The 26,101-nt window shown below is 46.6% G+C and overlaps 2 protein-coding genes across 34 annotated transcripts in view; one reads left to right on the top strand and one right to left on the bottom strand.

Annotated features, from left to right (window-relative positions):
• ARHGAP23 (Rho GTPase activating protein 23) overlaps nt 1–13,179 on the top strand; it is a 175,580-nt gene extending 162,401 nt beyond the window's left edge. For all 5 annotated transcript variants that reach the window (XM_083708589.1, XM_083708587.1, XM_083708588.1 and 2 more), the window contains 2 exons: nt 4,134–4,165; nt 5,123–13,179. In XM_083708589.1, the coding sequence (XP_083564715.1) occupies nt 4,134–4,165; nt 5,123–6,316 (1,226 nt within the window). In that variant the 3' untranslated portion in view covers nt 6,317–13,179. The remainder of the gene's footprint in view (nt 1–4,133; nt 4,166–5,122) is intronic.
• SRCIN1 (SRC kinase signaling inhibitor 1) overlaps nt 8,408–26,101 on the bottom strand; it is a 330,260-nt gene continuing 312,566 nt past the window's right edge. For 23 of the 29 annotated variants that reach the window (XM_083708601.1, XM_083708616.1, XM_083708612.1 and 20 more), the window contains 2 exons: nt 25,245–25,385; nt 8,408–19,598 (listed from right to left, as the gene is read on the bottom strand). In XM_083708601.1, the coding sequence (XP_083564727.1) occupies nt 19,464–19,598; nt 25,245–25,385 (276 nt within the window). In that variant the 3' untranslated portion in view covers nt 8,408–19,463. Of the gene's footprint in view, nt 25,386–26,101 lie in introns of all 29 variants that reach the window. The other 6 variants (XM_083708606.1, XM_083708608.1, XM_083708605.1 and 3 more) reach the window with 2 other exon arrangements.

Raw genomic sequence — 26,101 nt, 5'->3', positions numbered from 1 at the left:
AGCTGACTGATAGCTGTTCCGATCCAACAAGTCCAGAGCCAGTTTCTTTAGGAGCAGTCACACTGCTGCCTCTTTTCAGTGCAGCAGGGGCCACCCCCACATGCAGTGAAGCATTGAACACGCTCTGGACCCAGCCAGCCAGTCCCCCTCTGCTAGATTTGATAAGCCAGGAGGAACAGAGGTTGAGGGGGCATGTGGTTGGACACCCTGCCACTGGCACCATGTCCACATCAGCTGATTGCATAAGGTAAAACTGGTAGCACAGTCTTTAGAAAAAAGGCATGCATAGCCATTGTCACCTACCCCACCCCTTGGCTGGTGGCAAACAGAGCCTTTTATGTTGGCAGAACAGAAACCATATTTTTGGCATATTTTTGCACTCCAGCTGGAGTTGCTAATATTGATGGGAGGTATTGTTTAAGTGGGGTTTTGTTTTGTTAGTTTTTCTCTCTCTCCACTGTTTACAAACTTCCTTAACCTTTTTTGCTGTCTTTCTCTGTTCCTTCTCTCTCTCTCTTTCTCTCCATCTCCTCCCTCTTCCTCCTCTTCCGTACTCCAGCGGAACTGCCGGAGCTCTAGAGCTGGTACGGTGTGGTTGTGCTCTGGTGTACATGCACTAATTCCATTGGGTGATTACGAGAGGTTGAGGAAAACAGGAAAGCGGTTCTGGTTCCTTATTGACGAGCTACAACATTGGCATGTACTATGATGAGACACGACACCGGAGGTCGAGCTCCTTACTGTTAAAAAGTTGGGAGTGAAAAATGAGGTCCACATTTGCTTCTTAAAGCCAAGCATGGGGGGGAATCAATTAAAAATAAGTTGTGAAAATAGTTTAAAACCAAACAAATCAGTAGCAGAACATTCCCCCTACCCCGACAGAATGGAAAAGTAGTTAATTTTTATCTTTAACAGCTCCAGTAATATTTATTTAGTTCGCATTTATATACAGCTTACTAGAACAAAATATAACAACTCAGTATAGACAAGTCTAAAATAATACAATAGGAACAAAACTTGCTCATGCAAACAGTCTAAATCCCAAGATTTAAGTTGTCTTTCTTCTCTGCCTGATGAAGAGTTCTGTGTGATTTGAATGCCTGCATATATGTTTGCACCAACTAATATTGGATCGTGAAAATAATTGCTCTGGCTGTTTTGTATTCAGTTTTTCCACGGGGAAGCAAAAGGTGTCTGTCCTTAAAACATGGATGCCGCAGCCTAGAGACCAGAAATGTTTCTTTCCCCACCTTCAGAGGTTTTGCTCTTTCAAGGACTTTGGGGTTGGGGTTGGGGGCAGACTCAGAGCGACTTTCCTGCCTTTCCTCAATCTCGTTATTGCCAGCCACTAATTCCATGTTGTGGGTGGGGAGGAGGCCTTGGTTGTCAAGAGTGGGCCATTGTGACCATCCATTATATTGTCTGTTGGTTTCATTGCCGCTGACGTTGCTGTGGCGGATTTTGTGTGTGACTGTGTGGAGGCGGGGGAGCTATTGCGCAAACGGCTTGGCTGGTACCGTGCCCCTGCGAATTTTCTGTGGTTTTCTAGCCATTGTTCCTGCCTGTGCTCTTGCCCCATGGGGTTTGCCAGCACCCCCCCTCTGCCCCCTGCTTCCTCTTTGCTGGATCTGCCTGGCCTGGCTTTTAATTTTGTTAAACTTCGGGGGGGGGGGGCTGCATTGCCACTACTTTGCTTTAAGTACCCCTTAAAACATCTGGGCAACATCTGCCAGCCATTCTCTTAGGTGTGGCTCTCTGAACGTGGCAATGGCTGAACTGAAGCAGAAGAGCAAATCTTTTATTTTTAAGCTGGTTGTGAAACTCGACCCCACCACCCTCTATTCATGGCTCGCCTTCAGCGGTGTGGGGTGTAAGGTATGAGCCCCACTTTCAGCTAAGGCAGATCCCCTCTAGGACAAAGGACTAAGAATTCCCAAAGCACTGACTCTTAAAACTTTGGTTGTGTACACTCTATACGGTAACAGCACATCTGTTCCCTCAAAAAAATTCTGGGCACTTTTAAAGTTTTTTAAGGCTTGTGGGGAATTGTAACTCTGTGAGGGGAAAACTACAGGGCCATTTAAAATGTGCTTTAAATGTACAGTGTGAACACAGCCTTCGTTGTACTGCCGGGCACTAATCTGGTTCATCGGTTGTTTGTGGGCCACTGTTTTTTTTCAGTGTTGCTGCTTGAGCAGCTTCTGGTTAAAAACGCCAGTTCCTTCTGCACTCCAGTGCACCTGTACTGTACATTCAGTATGAAGGGGCAGGGGAAGCATTTTGAAGCATTCCTAACTCTGCTGTGTTTGCCACACGCACAGCAGTCAAGATGCCACTGCATGAGTGGGAAACATGACCCTGTTTCAGAATCGCTGCTCAAGGAGATGGGAGACCAGCCCTGTCCCCAGTCCTCTTAACACTGGGCTCCTGGTAAACTCCTTCTGATTCACAAGGCCAAATCCAGCCCCCAGTCATATATTGTGGCCTCCTTGGCCACCTCTTTTTACAGTCCCAGGCAGGCCTGTGGGAGACTCAATATACCTGACCGATGAGCACATTTCGCTTTTGATGGGTCACATGCCTTACGAATCTGGCTTCAGTCTTGCTCCTCTGGGTGGAACTGTTGTGCTTTCCCTTCTGGGACTAAGTGTGCCTCCACTAAGTGGATGTTCGGACGCTGTGCCTTCCTGCCATGTTGTTAGTGGGCCCATAGAGCAGGAGGCAGGCAGCTGTGTGTGGCGACAAGTCAGGTGTTGATCAGATGTTCCACTGCCTTCCCCCTAACCGCTCCGTGCTCAATCTGCCTTTCTACTTCACTAATTCCACTGACTTTGCTCCACTAACCTTCCTGACAGCCTTGTCACCATCACTTGAACAAATGTGCCTGATTGTGGTCCCCACCCTTACAAAGCCCCCATTCATTCATTCAGGATACTCTGCGTGTTCTGGGGTGCCCGATCTGTTCTTTGTTCTTGATTTCCTCCCCACCCCTTTTATTTTGCCACCAGTTCATTCAATTTTATTTTCCTTAAGTAAACATGAGACAAAATGAAATGGTGACTTGTGGTCCAAGGTGGCATGTTTGTAAACACCCAGGGTCAACTTCCCTTCTCTGGACTATTATTTATCAAGAGGGAGCCCCCTGCTCCCAAACCTTCTTCAATCTTGGCTTATTTTTTAGTAAGGGCCCAAAATATTATTGGTGTTTTGCTCAGAGATGTGCTAGGATAAAGAAATTTGCATAGGGTCGCATGAGTCCCTCACTTTAAGATAATTTCCTCTGGAAAGAAGCGATGTGATATTAGAAAAGGGTTTGCCTTAGTTAGATGTCTATCGGAAGAGCCCCTGAATTTGGGGTACCTAATCTTTTACCGTAATTTGATTTTCATATTGGGAGTGTCCTTCCACAGGACACCACCAGGGGGCGCAAACGACCTTGTCATGTCTCATTGGTGATTAACAGCCAATGCTCTGACCCACCAAAGTACAGGCTGTGATCCGAATGAGATTGCTGAAGGGAAGAGTGAGATTCAGGAGTCCCTGACTGCTCTGTGCACAAGTGTGTGTCTTAAGGAGCCAGTAGCAGACAAAGGAAGGGGAAGTGCAGCTCTGTGAAGTTTCAGAAATGGCTGAGCTAATGAATACATTCACTGCAAAATACGGAGGCCCCCAGTTCTGCCAGCAGAAGCTTCTTTTTGTGTTGTCAGGAAGATGAAGAAAATAAAAAAGGTTTCTAATAAAATTAGGTTTCTATTTGGAGGGCTTCATAGCTGGCCATTAGCTGAACTCACAATCCAGACTTTAGGGGAAGGTGAGCGAAGTCAGCTCTGGATGCCAAAACAGCACCTGTTGTTGCTTTGCATTGTTTTTTACACTGTCCAGAGAGAGAGAATCCTTTAGACTTCCATAGTCAGAACAGAAGAAACATCTGCTGAGTCACCCCTTTTTTTATGGGGTGCACCTTTCGGTTTAGCTCTAATGCGCTGACTCGGGAGCATGACATACCTTTGCTGCAGGGAAGCCATGGGGACAAGTGTTCCCCTCGGCAGCCTCACGACCCACCCGCTTTCCTGACACTGCCCCATGTCTTACTGATCCTCTCCTCTCTCTCTTTCCTCTTCGTTTGTTAACAGATTCGACCAACAGTGGCTCAGCTAAATCAAAGGTAAGGCTCCATTCTGTGTCATACCTGCCCGTTGGGGAGGAAAGGCGGGAAAAGATGGTTCAGCTCCTCTTAAGGGGTCCCTGCACTCACAATTTGCACTGGGGGGAAAGGGTTTCATTCTTTTCAACAGGACCCCCCCTCCTTTTTTGCAATGTCATACAAGTTGTGCTTTTGGGAGGCCTGATCTGGAGGCAAAAGCCCCTACCCCCACCCCATGACTGATCCGGTCCCCCACTCGACTAGTTTGTAAGGCGGGGGGGGGGGACCATACACACAAGGGCACATCTACAGGTGAGGTCATGCATTTCTTGGCCCATAGGTTGTGTGACTCACCCAGGTAGCATCTCCCAGTGATATCTGACTTACCCGTTTTATACTTCTGCCAGGGCAAATGTAAAAGCACTTGTGAAAATTGCAATTCTGCATTAACGATAGTGAATATGATGCTCTCTGTTAGGGCATGTAAACAGATCAGTGAGTTAAGGGGTTATTATCCCAGGGTTGACCAGTCTTGTAACCCAAGGGTTCCCTAACCGTGCTCTGAGGGCCCATGGTCTTCATTCAAGTGGTCCACGGCACGTCCCCATTAAATATTTCCATTGGTTTTTTTTAATTTACTTGCATTTTTCTCCCTTTTGTTTCTTTCATCGTATTATAGTTTGATTTCTGTGCAGCGCAAATCGGAACAAAATAACATACAATGAAAGAAGTAAAAGAAGAAATGCAAATAGAATTAGAAATAACATAGCAACAGGCACGGGGCATGGCAATTGCTACCAAAGGCAGAAAAACCATTAAGTGGTCCGCCAAGACCACCGGCAAATTTCAAGTGATGGGGGGCGGGGCGGAGTTTGGGGACCACAAAACCTGAACATTTCTACCTTGTCTCTGCTTTGGACAGCTTTCCCCAGGCGTAACTCTCTCCCTCCCTCCCCACCCCTTTTGCCCTTGCTGCAGGCTTCGTGGGGCTCCCGGAAGGAGCACTATCACAAGGAGATGCTTGCCATCTCCTTCATCTCAGCTGTCAACCGCAAGAGGAAGAAGCGGAGAGAGGCCAAGCGTTTCGGGAGCAGCACAGATGACGACTCTGAGCACGAGTCGGCCGCCAAACCAGCCACCAAGAGAGATGAGGAGGAGGTGGGGGCAGAGGAGGAACCCAGAGAAGCAGAGGGGCTTGGGAGCAGCAGCAGCAGCAGCAGAGGTCCAGAGCCCGGTGGGCAGAGTGGCCCAGAGGGCTCTGTGAAGCTCGAAGTAGAGTTGGAAGAAAGGAAGACGACGGCGCCTCGGGGCAGCCCAGAACCGGCCCACGATGCCCGCTCCATCGTGTCGGGTTACTCCACCCTGTCCACCATCGACCGCAGCCTGTGCTCCGAGGTGCAGTCCGTAGCAGAGAGCCGTGGGGAGGAGGCAGACGATGAACGCAGCGAGTTTAGCCACGTGGAAACGGACACCGAGAATGGTTTTGTGCCAGGGCAGGCCGGGATGGTCCCGAAAGGAGCCGGGCTGGAGGCGGCGGTAGAAGGTGGAGCTGCCGCAGCCGACAAAGCGTTCCATAGCCGAGCCTCCTTCAGCTCCCACCGCCTCATGCAGTGCGACACCCTGGCGCGGCGCAAGCTCTCGCGACCCCGCTACAGCAGCGAGGCCTCCTCCAAAGGCAGCACAGAAGGCCCCAGCTCCAGCTCGCCGGGGAGTCAGGAGTCGCTGCAGCCCACGGGGGCCGCCGAGGCCCACAGCCGGCCTTCCCTCACGGAGCAGCTGCGCCTGCGCTTCCGCGGCTCGTCGGACGACATGCTGGCGGTGCGGCTGCGTAAGCCGCACTCGCCCGAGACTCGGCGCAAGAGGAACAGCTGGCGGCGCCACACGGTGGTGGTGCCCGGCGGCCTCAAGGACCTCAACTACAACGAGTGGGAGGATCAGCATGTCTTGGGGGCCCCCGAGGCCTGTCCGCTGGACGCCACCAGCAGAGCTCCCCTCCGGGACAACAAAGACTCAGGGCTCTCCAGCCTGGAGTCAACGAAAGCTCGGCCTTCCTCGTCTGCGCTGGGGAGTGTGGTTGCTCCCGGTGGCGAGCAGCAGCGCCACAAGGCCGGCTCTGAAGGGCGCTCGGCTCCCCGGCGCACAGCTTCCTTGCGCTTCCACCAGTGCCTCTAGGGGACAGGCGGGGGAAGCCCCTGGTTGGAGCGGCAGGGGAGGAACCCTGGCTTGGCCACGCCAGCAGCCTCAAACTTCAGTGGAGCAAGAGTCTCTTCCCTGCCCCAGCCTCGCTTTCTGACCCCCTTCCCCCTGGTCTTAATTTAATGACTCTCCTGTTCCGTGACTTGTGAATTTATTTATTCCCCTCCCCTCCCCAGGCGGCAGTTGGAGAAAAGGAAGCAGAGGCGGGTGAAACAAGGGAAGGGGCTCTTTGGCCAGCCCATAGGAAGCTCTTGCCTTGGTTTTGCTGCTGGGAGGCTACCTGGGGCAACAGGGGGTGGGGGGTGGCCAGCCCCCATTCCTGCTTGGAAAAACTTCTCTGGCTCCTGGGGGCTGGTCTGCAGGTTGCTTTCAGGGCATGTGTGTGAAGGAGAAGGCAGGCGGAGGGTTATTGAGCAGGAGCCTCTCCCTGCCCATCTCTGCCTTGTTGGCTGCCCCACATTTTGCCTCTTTTCCGAGGAAGCTCTTGGGAAGTCAGATCAGAAATGCTCATGGAGACCAGCTCATTCTTCCCCTTGACCTCTGCCAAAGTTCTGCCGCTGATCAAGCCCTGCTCCAATGCCATTCTGCCTCCGAGTCCTCCTTCCCAGGGCACAAGAATGTCTCAATCTTGCGGGGGCTCTGAATAGGTCCCTTTAAAAGAAAGAAAGCAAGCCACCCACCCCACTGCTCCCTCTGTGCCTTCTCCCATGATGAGCAGGTGGGCAACCAGCTCCCCAGTTTCCCACCTCCCTTGGCTTGGCCTTTGCAACACGCCTGCAGATTTGGCTAGACCCCCTTCAGTAGCAGCACTTGTGCCCTGTGGGCATGGAGTGGACATGGCCCTGTACTTGGAAGTTGCCCGTGGAGAAACCAAAAACGACAGAGCCAGAAACGCCCTTTCTAGGGGCATTTTCCACGCTGCTCTCCTCCTGCTTTAAGTGGCACCATCCCGTTTCCCCCCATACCACAAAAGCCACAAGGAGTCCTGTGGTCTCTTGAAAGGCCAACCAATTCACTGCTAGTCTACCAGGTGCCAGAAAACTCATGGTCTTTTCGGGGCTCCCATGGCAACCCCTCTTGGCAAAAAAGTAAGAATCAGAAGGAACCTGTGGAACATCTGGGTTCACCTTTGGGATTAGACCTGTCCTTTGCCCTTCCTACCTACGGGTTCATGCTGCCTGAAGCCTTAGAGAATGCTGCCTTGCGCTGTCGGCGTTTGTGAACCTTTATACAACTTAGCTCTCCCTCGGCCACTGAGAACGTGGGTGGGGGGAAAGTCCTGAGGACCTACCTGTGTCTCTGCCCGACTCCTTGCCGCTCTTGTGACAGTTTGTACAAACCACGAGGAAAAAGACAATGGCTTCTGGATCAGCCAAGTCCTACCTGTGTTGGGTACAGTTCAGGGATGCAGTTGTTTGGAGAGTAAAGACCGTTAGTGCAAATGGGAAGTTGCCTGGCTGCTTTTATGCCCTTGTAACATTTCCCAGTAACTCTTGGTGCTACAGAGGATGGTGAAGCACCCACTTGCTGCCTATGTGGAGGATTTCTAACATAAATCCTTTCTATGTAGATTGTTCTGCTCACACTCAAATCTACCGTAACAGGCGCCCCCCCCCCCAAATCTGCAGTGCAGAGAGGCAAGTGTTAGGCTGAGTGTGGGCCTTGTGTGAGTTGTATTGTGGGTGAGAAGGATGGACATTAGGTACGGAGGACAAGCACAGCTGGTTCCCTCCATCCAATGCCCTGTGCAGGTATGCCAGTAAGAGAGTCTGAGAGATTCCTTAACTTCGCTGTTACAGTTTCCCATGATAACATATGTTGGGATTCCATTCCAGCCTTTGTTCCAGCAACAGCTGAAATGCCATAATTCTACCATCTTGTGCTATGCAGTTGCCCTCCAAAATCTACACAAACTTTGATTCTTGCTTGTGCTACATTTCTTCTTAGCAATGTCTTCCCCTCCTTAGTTTTCTCAGTATGTTGGGACAGAAGTGAACCAAGGGTGCCACTCGTTTCTGTGTTGCAGATTAGGGCAGATACTCATCCTTCCTGCCCATTTTTTTAAAATTATTATTATTTTGCATTTCCTTCAAGATGAGAGGCCTCTTACAGATTTGCTTTCACCTTGTGGTGTAAAATGTTCCTTCTAGTCCCTGATCTTTGTAGAATCTCATTTGTCCATATGGCACCTGAGAGAAACCGGAGCGGCTCTTTTAGCAAATAAATAGGCAAGGTGCTATTTTAATATGTGAATGCTCTATGGTGAAGTGTAGGAGCTGCCGCTGCAGAAAAATGCTGCACAGTCAGAAAATAGCCTCACTGAGATAGTGGCTTACCCCTCTTACACCAAAGCTATAGCAAAAGTATCTGATCATATCAGTAGTTGACCACATTCGAGCAAAGTGCTTTTGTTTCAGCAGTTTTCCTGGAAGCACCATTTCCAGCGCCCATGAAGTTCAGTGATCAAATTTCTGCATGCCAACCTAACCTACTTGCCAGTGGTGTTAGCAGGCTTAACTGTGGTTTTGAGCTCCTTTAGAGGGCAAGGCAACATTCAAATGTGTTGGAAAGTGGCAAACGCTGGATTTCATCATTTGGAGGTGGCATTTAGAAAGCCATCCTCATCTCCGCAGGACGAAAGGCAAACATTGCTATCACTGAAGATGTTTCTAGTCTCCATAGCAACTTCTTGCTGCTTGTATATTTCTGCAGGCAAAGTGACCTTGAAGTTTGTTATGAGAGCTTTATCTTGCCCTGCCTGTGATGAACTCAGGGCGGCGTGTGTCATTCCTATCCCCGCTTATTCACACAGCAGCCTTGTGAGGTAGGTTAGCCTGCTTCAGATTATCTTGCCAGGCTTCATAAACCATGGTCTAAGCACTCCTCCCTCGACCAGCTCTTCCTCCTCTTTCACACTGGCTTTAGCGCTTCATTCCTGACTTGCATTGAGCCAAGGTTCATTGTTAACACCAGAGCCAGGGACTGGTGCTGCTCATCAGTTAACAAATCATGATGAGAAACGGAAGCCTATGCAGAGGGGAGGGGAGGCAGCTTGTCTGAACCAGGCCAGTAACTGGCCCAAGTTTACTCAGCAAGCTGTTTTGGCTGAGTGGGGATTTCAACTCTGCTCTCCCAAGTTTTCACTTTAGCTCTCAAGTGTAGGCTAGTTCATGCATATTCATGTTTTAATGAGTGCAACACTAAGGTAGTGATGTGTGTACCAATGAGCCATAGTGGAACAAGTTGCCAGGCATCAATCCAAGGCTAGGGTGTTTGTGTGGAGCCGATTCACAGCTGCAGCTTTTGAGTTATCCAGTGTTTGGATCAGAAATTAAGTGCTGGCTATGCATGTGTGAGAGGAATCTGACCTGTAAGGGCTAGCAGTGTGCAAATTCTCTATGTGTCATAGTTGCAGATACTTTGGTGAGAGGTTCAAGGCACAGATGGCTTGGTAATCACCAACAATGATTATTTAAAAATCTACTTTTTTAGTGTCCAAAGTGCTTTATGTTATGTACCTTCATAACCACCCTTATAATTATTTCTGAGAATGTAGTGATTGTAGAGAAGCACAGGCAAAACCTGGTGGAATTCCACCATGAATTATGCCGTTTACCTTGACACCAGGACTCAAAATATCTGGCCTGTAGGATCCCTGTTCACCATTCTTGTGCTTCCAGGCCTGCTGTCCTCCGCATTATTCAACTCCCATGCCATGTATACAGCAGCTGCATGTACTACATAGTCCATGATGCAGCACAACTCAGAGTTTACAAGGGCATCTGGGGGCTAGCTAATGTTAAAAATGTGCACCAGAGTATAGAGGGGACTAGCAGAAGCCATGCAGATTCCTATATGCTTTCTGCTCAAATTTAGCAAATTGATTCCACCAAAATCACATACCAAACTTTCTCCCCTGGTTCCATTTTGGGTAGAATTAGGCTGCAACCCTGGCTGTAATCCTAAATGAGATGTGGCATGCTGAGAGTGGCAGGCTTGAATCTGGAAATGGAACCCTGCTGGATTTCTTACATTTGTAGTTTCCCTCTCATTGGGAATGGACTCTTGTTTTGAAAACCATAGAATTCTCTGTACTAGAGCAGAGAGACTGTCACAAATGGAGATTTTATCCACGCGTCGTAGCGTCCTTTTGGTCTGGCAGTGGTTGCAGTGTTGGACTCAAGTGTCTGGTAAAAGCAGAGTATAAAAAAATTATATACCTGACTGCTTTAAAATGTCTATAGGAGTTTTAGAACGTCAGAAACTCATCAGGCACATTGATGACCACTTTTGCTTGCAATGTGAAGGTTTATATAGGCTCAAGCTCTGTCAAATTGCGGATTGGTTTCTGCAATTGGAAGCGAGTGGCGATTATTAGCACCCGTACCCTCCAGCACACGGACATGCTAATGGATTCTGCGGGGTTTCAACAAAGGGTTTTTTTTTCATAAGACAAATTCCAAAAAAAGACTTAAAAGGACAGAAATGTTGTTCATGCTGATAGGGACATAAAACAACTGTAACACAAATCACCAAAAAATGGAAATGCCTATAATTTGTGATACAATTGAATTAGCCACAAATGTGCTGTGTGCTCCACACTCCGCATTTTCTAATGCACATCTTACAGCCATTCCATTGAGGCCTTGAAAAGGAGTGTGTGGAGATGTGGAATTTAAAACTTAGCAAAGCTAAACTATTTGCTACACTGTTATGCATTGTTCTTTTATGCAAATATTTGCTGTAAAGTTTTATTTTTCACTTTATTTTGTAAATAACCTTTAAATGTGTAACATATGATAAAAGAGTTTATAAGGATTTTTTTTAATGAAGACTGTTTTGTTTTGCTCCTTTTAAAAACCCAGTTATATTGACAGTGTTGATTTTTTTTTTAAGCACCTGCCTGCCTGCATGGTTTGTCCCTCTTCCCACCTTCACTGTGTTGTACAATGTCAGACATATATATATGGTCAAACGAAACAACTGAAGAAACCCAAACTCTGCTTTGAGGATCTCCTCAGAATTACAGTGATATACATATTGGAAATAAACTGGCTTATTCAGAGAATGTTTGCTCACTTTCTTTTTTTCAAAACAAAGAACCATAACCTGAAGGCCCTTTTCGGCCTGAGAGCCACATTCATTCATAAGCAACCTTATGAGGGCCACATGTCCCCAGTAGGTGGGGCTAGAGACAGAAAGCAGATGAAGAAGCAGATGTGACTTTTCCTTTGGACACTAGGCTGCATTCCAGCCATCCAAAGAACAAGATGTGTGTGTATCTACACAAACACGCCATCATCATCTAGGTATGCAAGATATACCAGCAAAAACACTCTAAGAAGGCTGCTGAGAAAAGCCTGTGGGGCTGCATTTAACCCACCAGAAGAAGAAGAGTTTGGATTTGATATCCCGCTTTATCACTACCCGAAGGAGTCTCAAAGCGGCTAACATTCTCTTTTCCCTTCCTCCCCCACAACAAACACTCTGTGAGGTGTGTGGGGCTGAGAGACTTCAGTGAAGTGTGACTGGCCCAAGGTCACCCAGCAGCTGCATGTGGAGAAGTGGGGACGCGAACCCGGTTCACCAGATTACAAGTCCACTGCTCTTAACCACTACACCACACTGGCTCTCACCTCCAGGGCCTGATTTTGTCCACCCCTGCTCTAGAATACATCGTATACTTCACTTGGCCTGCTACATAAGTACACACAGACTGCATGGGGAATGGGGAGAAGAGCTCTTTCTCACAGTCTGTTAATTTCACTGCAGCTTGTTCTGGATAAATTTATGTGCCACCCTCTCTGGTCACATCACTCCTTCCTTCAGCAGTTCAACCCAGAGATAGAGAGGGTATATGCCACCCACACACAAACACTGCTTTTTTGAATATTTTTGTAAAAAAGAATCGTATCCAGCAGAATTGACCCGAGACTTGAAAAGTACATAGAACGGAAAGAGCATTTTTCCAATATCCTCCATCAGCTTTATGCTCTTTTCAAGGGAGAAAGGGGTAACAAACCTCATGACAGAGGGGGATGGGGGGGGGCTCAGAGGCTTTGAGCGCACCAGGAGAACATCTCAAGGGAGTCATTATGCCAACAGGCGCCATGTTGGTGATCCCAGACCACCCTTGAGTACACACATTGCCCCACAAATACCAAACAGCACAACGGAATATCTGCTTTTTAAAGAATGGTTTTGAAACAAAGCTTTAAGAAAAGAAGTGTCACGGGAAGGGGGGGGGAGAGTATTTTATTAAAGTCAGACACTCTGATAGGAAACAAAACAAAAAAGGGGAAAATTAAAAAAAGCAACCTTCCTTCATTTGGAATTTTTGACTAACAATGATCACATTGTTCACAGAAGAAAACATGGCATCCATAGAATTTATACATAGAACTCTACCTACAGATAGCAGCAAAAAGATTTACAAAAGTTACAGATTTTTTTTTAGAACTGTTGCTTTCTTTTATAACCAGTTTTGGTGTGGTGTCATTTATAGCGTTGGTTTTTGTTTTCTTTAAAAAAATCAGTTCACAATAAAATCCATGCGAAGAGACACACAACATCATCATCAGTCCTGCCTACACAGTGCCTAAAGGTTTCGCTCTCTTTTTTATTTTTATTATTATTATATATATATATATATTAAAAAACCCTTTCTTCTTATTTTTTTCTTTTAAAAAAAATCTGAAAACAACAACCAGACAAGTAAAGCGAGGCTTGTGGCATGCAGTGGTGATTGCTTTCCCCCCAAAACACACACACACAGACACACTCACTCACTCACTCAATAATACATGCATAGTTTGGTGCTTTATAATTTACGCATTTGGGGGGGGGGGGGAGTTCAAAACCTTTTTCAAAAAATAAAAATTGTGGCACAATTGTTGCTCACACAGCAGTTGGATGATGCCATGACAGTGACACTCACACTCATACACACACTCCCAAGTGCAGCAACACACAATGAAAGGACAAATGTGCTTCAGACAAGGAAAATGGATGGAACTTAGAAGGAAATGGGTTCATGAAACCACTGTCTCCCTAACATCGTCCCTTTTTTGTCCTATTTTTCACTGGTCTTTGATTTGTGACCATGTTGCAAGGCTAGGGCGATGCAAAACACTTTTTGCTGATAAGGCAGAAAATCAAGATGATTTCCCGCCGCCCCCTCCAAATATTCATCAAAGTGGGAAAACATTCCCCTGCACAAGGCTTGCTTCAAATGAGCAGGATAGCACCTCTTCACTTTAATGGTGCTCTGTCTGTCTCTCACTCCTATTCTTATTAGGGACAAAAGGCTATCACTGCACCTTGCTATGCGATAAGGCTAGCCCGTGCCCATGTATGCACCATTCCCTGCATATGGTGGTCTGCACATCACTATGCGCACAGGCATAGCAACATGCATCTTCCCTTGCTCAGAGGACAAAACAATGGGTTCTCCAAGGAGGTCTGCATGGATCCTAGGGTTGTGTCCAACAAAGTCATCCCATTAGTGGAAGGACTCCCACCAGTCCAGCGCGATTTCCTCTCCCTCTCTTCTCCCTGAATATCCCCTAAGCTCCTCCCCCAATCTGCTCCAGAGGGTTGGGGAAAACTCCAGAACAGATTTGTGGGGGGAGGCACTGGAAGAGGGGGAGAGGAAGCCCAATTGAACAATCAGTTGTTCTTGTGCTAGTGGAGTTAATGGGAACATTTGGTTTCCCCACACATTGCTAAACTCCAACTCCCATAGCCTGGGTTGATAGGAGCTGGGGTTCAGTAACATTGGGGGGGGGGAGATTCCCCACACCTGCGTTAACATGATAACTTTGCTGGATACAACCCCTTTGTGAGCAAGTGGAGCCCCAAGTGAGCTTTGGCAAGGCTGCATCATCAGATAATCCAAGACCTGGTAAGGCTAAAGAAGGTGAAAAGAGTGCATTCAGAATGACTGTAAAAGCTATTACCAGAAAAAGAGCATTCTCTCTCCCTTTTCCACATCAACAGAGCAGGGATCTAACAAATGCTAACACTTAACATCAACTGGGCAGTTACTGCCTCTGTACTGTGGGCAAAATGTGGGGGAACATTTCCCACTGTTCCCCTGTAAATTGGGTACTCGTTAACAAAGTTTGTATTTTTTTCCTACCCTTTAGTACTCACTCTCACTCAGCACTTAAGTATGTGCTGGGTAGGGATTTTGATTCATGCTAGGACCATGTGTGTAGACATAGCAGATGAGGGCTGTATTGGCTCCCCATCACTTTCAGTCTGAGTCTGATTTTCCCTGTGTCCTGGTGATTATGTGCATTGACTAAAAACACAAAAAGGAATTCCCTGCAGCAAGCTGTGCATGCACCGCCCAAAATAAATTACAGAATTCTCCAGATTAAATCTGAAGAGAGGTGGAGCAGAAGGCAGGAGTGCAGAGAGCCTGTGGAGCAAGAACCGACAGAAATGAGGGGAAATCCACTCATCCCTTAGTCACAGTAGCTGTGGTTAAGTGAGTGGAGAAAATGCTGAATCTCCCTCTCCTTCCAGTGCATGCTGATGGGTTAACCGGGGTTTCTACATCCACGTTATTGAGTGTGAGTAAATAAGCCAGAGCCGGCAGATGATGACTCTTAATCCAGATTAACTGTAGCAGAGTCTGAGTGATCCTATGCTGTAAAGGCTCTCAACCCTAAAGTACCGTCTGTGCTCTAAAACCCTGTGCTTTAGATTTTGCAACTCTGCAGAACTAGCATTGCCTCCAATGCATCCCTGGTTGTGAAGTGTATCTCCAGTTTTGAATTAAAGCGATTGATCGTTTTTCTCCCAGTCCCTTGGATTCTGATCCCGTGTACCTGTTCTGCAGATGAAATGGCTGTTTACTTCCTGCCCTTCATATGCCACTCTCCAGACATTTTGGACTACAACTTCCACCAGCTCCAGCCAGCATGGCTGTGTTGGAAGGCGCAGTCTGAAATATCTGGCGAGAACCAGATTGAGGAAGTCTGCCTAAGAGGTGTTTGGCCACCTCAAGCTACTCCTTATTATGTGAGTGCATAGCTATTTGGAAATTGGTCTTACTCCAGAATCATGTCTGTGTGTGTGCCTTAAACAAGCATCCCTTCTCTTCTGAAGCCTCACAGAACAGACATTGTAAGGGCAATTCTACACACTTTTTTCTACCTCTTTAACTGCCACGGAGTCCTCCCCAAAATCCTATAAAAGCTAGTTTGCTGAGCTGCTAAGAATTCTGCATGAAAGATCCCTACCCTGTCTCACAGAACAGGGTTCCCTGGGGAGGGGAAAGGCCTATAGACCTTCCAGGCAAACGCCAACACAACAATGCCAAGGCAACTCACCCATTGCCAGAAAGGAGGAAATGCATTCACGCAAAAGGGGAGACGGATTTTCACAAAAATGTGCATGTGTAGATATAAATTTAGAAACCGCTGTTATAATTTCAAATAGAAATGCAAAGCATCTCACCGTGATGGGGAAGTTGGTGACCGGGTGTCCCGCTCTGTCTCTGCTCTCCTCTCCAGGCAGTGACTGAAGATGGGCAACTTTTAGGCGCCTGCTTGCTCTCCCTTGCAAGGATTCTTTACCTTTAAACCCAACTTGGATGCAACTGCCCTGTAAGTAGAGGACTCCTCCCAACACTGTATAGAGTAGGCCACCCTACTGGGGTGGGGAAGCCAGTTCTGAAGCGGACATGCCTTTAAAGCCCCTGGTCAGTGGCTCAAAACCCTGCCTGCCCTCCCTCCCCTGCTCGGTCAGGCCTTGGTCCCTGTGGGCTGCAAAACAAGAGAATTCTCACCAAGGAAGATGCAATGGGATAGTGGACACTGTCGGCTCCATTCGTGCCAGTGATGGACATAGAGAGGGAATATGAAAATAACAGACAATCGGAAACAGACAATAGCAAGCCCCAGAGATGGAATGTTAGCTTTGCGGAAGGGTTTCTAAACACTGAAAGGCCCAGCCCAGCAGGGAACAACTCTGGCCTGAGCCCCATAGACAGGATTGGAGCTGCCCAAGAGCAAAACGCTTCCCTGTGGATCGTGGCCTCGAGCTCTATTTTGCACCATCAACATCACCCCAGCCACCTTTGATAGTTTCTAAAAGTACAAAGAGCTACATACATAATTTAATCAGGGGAAAAACACACACCATTCTTCCTCCCCCCCTAAATATACTAGACACAACAAGGATTTTCTTTTCTTTTTTCCTCAGTATTTATATATATATATTTATATTACGTATATTATATATATATAATATGTAAATATATTTCTTAAAACAAATATATAAAATGTTAAGACACTTCACTTAAATGTAAAGAGGTTGCTTTTTTTTCTTCCACGTTTGTTTGCTGCAATCCTAAGAAATTGCATTTATGGACTGTTGTTTGTTGCTGTTTGTTGTTACATATTTGATTTTTTTGACTTTTTTTAAAACTTTGTTATTCAAAAAAAGGCTCTCTTAAAATCTTTATACAAAAATGATTGATTTACAAAAAAGAAAAAGAAAAGAAGAAAAACCATAAAAAACCAATTCCCCGCAGCGTTCCCCCCCCCCAAAATATTCTGAGAATAATAGAATTAAAAAGGACGAGCTAGTCAACAAAACAAGGAGTGATTACATCTTGTATTATGTTGCATACAGACTCATTTCTTTTCTTTTACTTTTTACAGTAGCACGCCATTTTGCTATACATGTAGAGGCACGTTTTCACATGTGCACCCATGCCACATTAATATACTTCTTCATTTTCCACCTGTGCTTAACGTTTTAGGCCACCAACCTGCTCCAGCCTGGCGAGCTGTGGCTGTTTTGAACTACAACTCCCATCGGCACACACTGGCTGGGGCTGATGGGAGTTGTAGTGCAATACATCGGAGGGGCACCAAGTTGGCGAAGGCTGTTTCCTGTTCATTCAATGACTCTTGTGCAGGATGACCTTGCAAGGAACATCCCCCCACCCCGGACTGCCATTCCGAACACACACCTACGCATTGTACTTTTAGCTGAAGAAAGCCTCCATGGCTACAAACTCTCCCCTTCTTTCTCGCTGGGCCCGACAGTGTTTGACGTTCTGCCTTTGCGACTCAGCTGTTTACATACGACATCCTTTCCCCCCCCCCCATCTCCATGCCTCACTTGTATCTCCCTCCTTGTGCTGTCATCATTATCCTTTTTCAACTCCCCGCTGTGCTTTCCGCAGCCCAAATGCCACGCGCAACCTTTCAGGGGAGAAACAAAAGCTTCCACCTCTCGCAGATCGAGAATAAACACAGCTCTAATAACCCACCGAACCTTTCGCCCAAAGTTGTTTCCCCCCCCCCCCCCATCCAAGCCCAAGAGAAAGGTCCCCAGAGGTATAAACTTGAGCTTCGTGGCCAATCACCCCATCGGCAGGACTAAGCCTTCTAAAAAAACACCTCTGTGCCAGTCTTATTTTGGGGCACAATCCAATGGGGCCCGACCCCACTGAAACAGTGCAAACCCCACTGAAACAAAGGACTTTCCCAACAGTCCTTTGTTTCACTCTACATTCCTGCCATCCTCTTCTCCTGGCCTGGAAGAAGCTCCACAGGCAGTTGGGTGTAATTTCTGCCCATGCCAGCCATCCTGGTTACGTAGTGCTTTTCTTTTTCCAGCAAGGCTCCATTGTCCATCCTAGGAGGAACCTTTGCAGGAACTGAGCAAAGGAGAGCCGCCTGTTCACCTGCCTCCACTGTCTTTTGCCCACCAAAACCTCATGCTTAGAAAAGGGCCTCATTTCACCTCCTTCAGCCTTCTCCAAAATCTCCCCAAACTCTCCTTCACCGCCCAGTTTCTTTGATACCCTGACACCGTGGTCTCCCTGAAACCTGCCTCCTCTATTTGGTATTCCACACATTTTGAGGGCTCTTTCCCCCCATCTCACATATATAGTAACTCAACGGACATTTAAAGTGCTACATTATGTTGATTAATTCCATAGGAAGCTGGACTTTTCTGTTTCCGGACCCTGTTCTCAACATCGTTCTGCTGCCTGCTTTGGCTCTGTGCCCCTTCTTATAACAGTCTCCTTTCCCCTTTCTTAACAGTACGTTGCTTCTGCATGGTTGAGAAGATTGTGAGGGGGCAGGGGGAGCATTATTACAGGCTCAAAATTCAGTGCTTCGCCCCCCCCCCCACAAGTCTTTGCTTTTCTTCCAAATTTAATCCAATGGTTTGGAAGAAAGAAAGAAAAAAATACAAAACACCACACACAGATATTTCGGTTTGCGATGAGCACGCACGCACACAAGTTCCGCCCCACTTTCCAGAACAGTCTTTGATACAGCAAGTAAACAACAGAATCCCACAAAATGGAAGCATACACATGCCCCAAAGTCAAAACACCGTTGATTCATGAATGACTCAGCACACACCTACAAGGATCCACGTTAATTAATTACAACTTTTTTTCTCTCTCTTCTTAAATGCAAGGAAAGTTGAATAGCAGCAAATGTCCATGGGGTTCTGAGGCATCTTCAGAAATTGGTTGCTCCCCTCCCCTTTTATAAGCCTCTGTAGTGATTCTGCCCCCTTTCTCCCACCCCCTCATAAAGGAATAGCGAAGACTGGCACTGGGCAGTGTCGTCGTTGCTTGCAGGCTGTGGCAACTGGCAAAAATATAAATAAAAATATTTTTTAATTGTTCTTTATACGTGAACAACGCTAAGTTGTTGCCAGAGTAGAAAAGTTAAGTTTGGGATGGATGGGGAGTGGGGTTGGGAGATCTGAGGGGAAACAGAAAACAGATGGGCAGCCATATTGTAGCGAGAGGGGAGGAAAATAATAAATAGGTTGGCCAATTTGGGGGAAGAAGACAAGAGAGCAAACTAAATTGGCCATTCTGGATATTGGTAGGCGGCCCTGTGGGGAGCAAGAACCAAGTCCCAAGGCTGGCCATTTTGTAGGAGCAAATGAGAACTGCAGGGTGGCCATTTTTGAAGGAACGTTTTAAAACGTCTGAGGGGAGGGACTTTTCTAGGTGCCTCAGTGAGACCTGGGGAGGAGGAAATCACAAAGAGAGACAGCAAGCACTCCCCAGTCCCCCAGTAGCAGTAGGTTAGGAAAACAACCAAAGGAGAAGTTGGCAGAGGAACTTTTAGAATGAAATGGAGGAGTTCCGTGACCCAAAGGAAGTCAGTACTGGGATGGAGGTCCTGCTTGAAGTAGGCTTTTCTGAGACTGGGCTTGAAGTCTCATTCATCGTGTTAGGGTCCTTGGTTGATCTAGCGGCCTAGAAAGAAAAGCAAGATTCAGGGAAAAGAAGAAGGAGGAGGGAGGAGAAGGAAGGTGTGTTGGGGTTGGGGAGGGGAGGGGGAGAACCAAACATTTTCTTCTCAAAGGATTGCGAGACAGAAAGAAAGTGCAAAAGAAAGTGAGATAGAGAGAAAGAGACAAGAGTGGGAACTAAGTTAGGAAAAAATTCTATCAGAAACAAGCAGCATTGGCCAGGCCTGAGGCAAAAGGTCCGTTGGACAAAAACAGAGCACGAGATGAGCTGGTTTCTACAGGTTTACTGGACGAAGGGAAGGAGTGATTGCGAGAGGAAGCGGAGGAGACAAAAGAAGGCCAAAAAAGAGACAGAGCAGGGAGATGGGACGAATACGTAGGCAGGCAACGGAAGGGGGAGATGGGGAAGGGGATGGGGAAGGGACAAGAATTGAAATGTTAGTTTGTGGCCATGGACACCATGTTAGAACGACAACAATATTCATTTAGCTGGGGTGAGGAAGGGAGGGTAGGGGCAGAGTGCAGTTTACCACAGAGGTGCTGTTTATCAGAGGTAGCCTCAAGACATCTATTCGTTTTATTGTTCACCTATGGGTACCATTTTGTTGTAGACTGCATCCGTAGCTAGCAGGCCAGAATTTGGACTGGGATGGATAAAGGGAGGCAGCTTTCAATTTTAATGATAAATCTTGTTAAGTATGTATCCCTCATAGTTGACATGGGGGTGGGGTGGGGTGGCAGAAGGGAAGGAACAAATTGTGAAAGACATGTGAAAATAAAATACAGCCTAAAGCCAATCTGAGCGAGCGGGCTTTCTTCTCCTCATGGTTATTTTAAGAAAAGGTTTTAGAAGTGGGCAATTCTTGAATCCCAGAGTCCCTGCCTGAAGGAATGGCTCCATCATAACTGTTTTCCTCCACAAAGGAATACACATGAAAGTTGGAAAATCCTTGTGGGTTTTGCACAAAATATTGGTGAGCAGGAACAGGCAGGAATCTAGTTGCCTGCCTGTAGCACTTTGTGAAAGAACCAAAGACCAATGAACTATAAGGAAACTAATGCTTAAAGTCCAATGCAGCAGGAGGAACCCATACCCTAATACCCATCCATTCTAGGGATGGATATATGACTAGAAGTAACCCTAAGAAAGCCTCCATTCTCACAGATATAGGTAATCACAATTAACTGAAGCGGATATTACTCCAACCTGCTTGTAAAAGACCTCCAAGAATAAAGGTTCCACAATCCTTCATGCATGCTCCTCCAAGCACATTCCACGGTGGAGGAAATTGTTTATAGCCGAACTAACCTCCCTTGTTGGTTCTAAAAATGCCGGTCATGCCAACTGTGTGCTCACCTCCCACTGGCTGCCATTTTGATGCAAAGGGGATCCAGAAGAAGAATCGCAAAGTACTGCATACTTTGTCATAGGAAGTTCCCAACAGCTCGCCCCTGCCATCTCCAACCCAACTTCAGCTCTAGTTGCACGAGGCATGCGTGGTCCTTCAGCAGCCTTGCATGCAGATGCAAAGCAAATGCGCAACCGGCTCATGAAAATATTATCGGGGAAGGCGTACCCTGAGAAATGTTCCATGGCTTACCACTTAAGCAAACAGCACCTCTGCTTTGTGGCAAAGGGGGTACAGACTGCGGTTAGTATCAGGATGCAGGGACTTAGGGGGAAGGGAGTTGTGCAGGAAGTAGGGTTTGCATTTTATTCATTTATTCAGTCCCATTTTGCTCACAAAGCGTGCTTCAAAATAGACCGGAAAGCCACAGGGTGGGAAGACATGCTCACAGCCAGACATCCACTCCCCCCACACTTGTGGAGAGGAGGGGGTGGTCCTCTGTGTGTGCATATGTACCACAGAATGAGGAAAACCAAAGGGCCCTGCAGACAGGCAGACAGGACGTGGGAAAGGGTTCATGGTCTTTGCCATTCGTCATATAGATCTGGCATAACAAAAATAAAAAAAATAAAAAAGCCAGGAGCAGCAGGGAATTCTGGGAGATGGGCTAGCATATCAGATGCGCTCGGGAAGTGAAAGGGGAGGGAAGAATAACAAGATTTGTGTGGAAGGGGGGTCAAGTCAAGGCTTGAGAAACAAAGGGAAGGAGAGAGGAACAGGTAGAGATGTCGTTGTGGTTTAAGGGATGAAAAAGTGGCAGTTGTTACCTTGCTTTGTGGCCTCAGAAAGTTGGCCAGCCACTGGGCGCACTGTTATAGCGTCGACAAGAACACAGAAGTGTGTGAACCCAGCTGAACCGTAATGGCCTAACCATTAAGACCCCAACCAATGCAAATGCACATGGGGCATATCAGGGGGCAGGGGGTGGGGACAGAAAATGGTGAAAAAGGTTTCCATGGGGAACAGGGGACTGCCACTGCCCAATGCACACACCTGTATTTACTTATGTAAACTACAGATATAGTAAATGGCCAGTTACCTACAGTTGAGACATAGCAGGGCACAAGTTAAACATGTGCCGAGTGTGACAAAAACAACCTAGCCTCATGGCACTTTAGAGTAAGCAATTTATTGTGGCATAAGCTTTGGAAAACTAAAAGCATCTAGTGAACCAAAGCTTATGTCACAAGCAATTGGCAAGGCTGCAGTCCTGTACCAGGTTACCTGGAAGAACGTCTTTTTGATATCAATGAGACGTGCTTCTGAGTAGACATCAAGAGGACTGCCCTGCAAGGACTTTAAGGTACCATAAGACTCTGGTGTTGTGCCAAACAGAGAGCTGTTTCACTGGAATGTGCCTCTGATAGATTTGAACATAACGGTGCTTAATAGTGTGAAGGACTCTGAATAGTAATAACAACAACAACATTAATACAAAGGAATTCTGATAATGACAGTTGCAAAGGCATAGATATCAAACAAGCGGTTTGATGCTCTACAAACAGTACAAGCAGTTAGATATAAAACAGTCTGTCTTTCAATGTTATTCCAACGTATTTTTTAAAAATGATGCTTGTTGTAATAATCTTTTGAAAACGGATTTTGAAGTCTGGTTGAAAAGTGGTACATGCAGAAAAATGGGGGTTGGAAACCAACTTGCCCTTGTGCTTTACTTTTGAGTTTCTCTCCAGTCTGTTCACATTTCTAATGGTTTTAAAGGATTATAGCTTTTATAAACTTTTAAAAAAATTGTTTCTTGTTTCCCAAGTGTGTATGGAGTATATTGTAAGCCTAGAATCACCACTGATCCTTTGCTGAAGAGGCTCGCCAATCTTTCAGACAAGTCTAAACTTAATTCTCTCCTCTTAGGCAAAGATAATAAGGCAACCTGGCTGGCAGCCAGATTCTGTGCCCAGATTTGTAGGCACAGATCATCCTCTAGAATAAAATAGCTTACTAGGGAAATGCTGAAGTTGCCCTTTGGGGCGCCTTGGGTCAATTTTTAATGGTAGCCCAAATCTCAGCTGTACGGGTGTACGTATATATCTCAATTTTAACTCATGAGCTATTGCTGCAATCTGCTTCAGTTGTATATTTTATCTTTATGGACGCTGTTTTTATTGTGTTATGTTATGTGAGATGGTCTTTGACCATAATAAAAATTATCTAAGCCTAGAATCACAGACTTTAGAGTTCGACGGAACCATGATGTTCATCTTTAGCCCAATGTGGGGCCCGAACCCACAGCTCTGAGATTAAAAGTCTCAGACAACTTCAGCGGTCAGGAGTGCCTGCTTCTAGTTTCAGCTGGTTTGCCCACTGTGGCCTTTCCTAAACAGCTTGGTTGCTATGATCCATGCTCTGGCATGGGAGCCAACTCCTAGGGGCTGAGGTCCCTTTGCCCCCCCACCCAATAAAATATTTGAGGGGGCCAGCCCCTCACCAAAGTTGATGGGCATTGTCATTCAAATGGTGTGTGAGGTATTGTTTTAATTATGCTCTACACTGATTTAGAATACTATGTAAAAAGTGGTATATAAATATTTTTAAATAAATTAATGGTTATTGTTATGTCTCCACCCCACCCTTAACTTCTTTGTCCCTTTGGTTCACATAACGATTGCAAAAGCATATGTGGGTTCTGGGCCAATGCATCGGTTTTGGCAAACAGTTACTCCGAAAAAATCCCAATACGTCTGTCAATATATATCTTATTTTAAAAATCCAGCAGTAATTTATATAACTATACTTATGTTTTAAAATTGAGCATACATTTGACAGTACATGGTGTTTATTGGGATGAATTTATTATTATTATTATTTGCCAAGATAGCACCTTAATGCCACACTGAAAAACCTAATTTCTCAAAGTAATAGTTGTTCATCTTTTGCAACTGCTCAAGCATTCCGCTCCTTAATCATCTTCCAGCCAATAAATCTTCCACAGAGCTGTTGAGACCAACCTGACCCTTCTTGTAACCAACTGTGCCAACTGGATTTTTATATATTTATATAACAACGTCAAGATGGGTAAATAAAGCCTAATGGCATTTGGCTTTGGCTTGCGGGTGGCTGGAGGGGGTCGCTTCCACTTTTCAAGAGGACTCTGTTAATAATATAGAGGTGTGTCTTGTATCCTATTCTCTCGAGAATCCCTTATTCCTATCTGGAGCCTCTTATGAACTCCTACCATGCATGTGGAGGTACTGGAGGTGAAAACAGCCCCATTCACTTCAATGGTGTGGGCAGCTTTGCATATGCATGAAGCTCTCCTTTCCCTCCCCTCAGCTGAAGCAAACGAGGCAAGTGAGCCCCATATAAACATTAGAACTCTTGTGTCTGCATAGCAGGGTGCTTTGGGTTTCCATTCAAACACGGCCAAGCGATCCGATATAATTTTCTTCTTTCCCCTCCCCACAAGGCACCCTCTCTTGTCTTTTCTCTGCTAAATATGCAACACTTCTCTGTGTGTGCCATGGGCAGGAAAGGAGTTGGGGCATACACACATGGACATGTTGTGAAATGCTGGGGGGGGGGGGTGAACATGGATTTGATCACATCTCACAACCGATACCATTGCCTTTCCTGGCAGGGAAGAGGGCCTCTGACAATTTGTTGGGTTGCGCCTTCACAAGTGGGCATTTTCCTTCTTCTTTTCAAAACGCTGCCATATTGATAGCACAGCACAGGAAATAAAAACTACTTGCCCACTCCAAACAAAGCAAAGCTTAGCCTTACAGAGACATAACTGGCCAGGGGAATTCTTAACCAAATCAAGGGGATGGGTTCCAGTTGGTGTTATCTGGAATTCAGGAGATTCTTGAGGAAGCAACAAGAACATGGAACTTTAGCGACAGAGGACTTAGGTTTAGGTTTGAGGGAGATGGGAGTCCTATCTGGACCTCACAACATACAATTTTTGCCGGGTTTGGCCTCAGCTTCTGACGTATGTCTGTGGAAAGTAGCTCCCCATCTCTCTCTACATTCACTGCCATGTCACAAGTAGGTGCATCTTCTGACAAAAATTCCCAGCCGTAATTTTTAAAATCGCTTCCAACGGGCATTAGGAATTTGTGTTCAAGGTTATGCAAATATACCTGCCCCTGACCCCGGATCAACAATCCTTTGCCAACTCACCACTCACCTCCACTCAAAGGCAAAAACAAAGGGATCCTAACTCAACCTGCCTCCACCCCAGTGCTCCCATAACAGAGTGGTGTGGCTGCCTACAGATAGACTACCTGTTGTTGTCCCTGGATGCGCATGTACTCCATGCGTTGCTTTATGTGCTTGCTCTTGTCGGGGCTGCCTTGCTGGGTTTGCTTCAGCCGTGATGCAGGATTGACCATCTTCATGGCAGGGATTGAGACGCCACCGCCGCTCTGGAGGGAGAACAGAGGAAAGGATGACTTTGGAGAGCTGCTAAGGAGCAAGGCTTAAGTTGGCAACAGGTTAAGGGCTTGCCACCGGCTCTGCTACTGCTGCCAAACGCATCTCCCTTCACTCCCGTTGGCTGAGCTGCCATGGTGTCATGGAACATTCACAAACCTATCTTCAGGAGAATTTTGACACATAGTGCTGCTTCAATGGAGGAGATGAAAGGGCTGTTTACCTCTTGCCAGGGTTCTCTTGCTATCTTGCCTGCTCAATGTGTATTGTACACATGTCTCCAAGTTCTGCTACAAATCACAAGAACTTTTGAAGGCAAGCAAAATATCCTCGCACCGAATATAAGGTAAAGGTAAAGGACCCCTGAATGGTTAAGTCCAGTTAAAGGCGACTATGGGGTCATGTAGCAAGCATGACTAAACTGCTACTGGCGCACAAAGGACCGTGACGAGTGCAAAAGTGCACGGAAATGTCATTTACCTTCCCACTGCAGCGGTACCTATTTATCTACTTGCACTGGCATGCTTTCGAACTGCTAGGTTGGCAGGAGCTGGGACAGAGCAATGGGAGCTCACCCCGTCGCTGACCTTCTGATCAGCAAGCTCAAGAGGCTCAGTGGTTTAGACCACAGCACCACCAGTGTCCCAATATATATATCATAGCTACGGAGCTCCTTTCCCCTGACAGAAAAAGAGTTATTTGTTGCTGC

The sequence above is a fragment of the Podarcis gaigeae genome (assembly GCF_964106915.1).
Source record: "Podarcis gaigeae genome assembly, chromosome: 13".
NCBI classification, from domain to species: Eukaryota; Metazoa; Chordata; class Lepidosauria; order Squamata; family Lacertidae; genus Podarcis; species Podarcis gaigeae.
The sequence above is the reverse complement of the archived record's forward strand: the minus strand, read 5'-3'. Positions and strand labels throughout refer to the sequence as shown.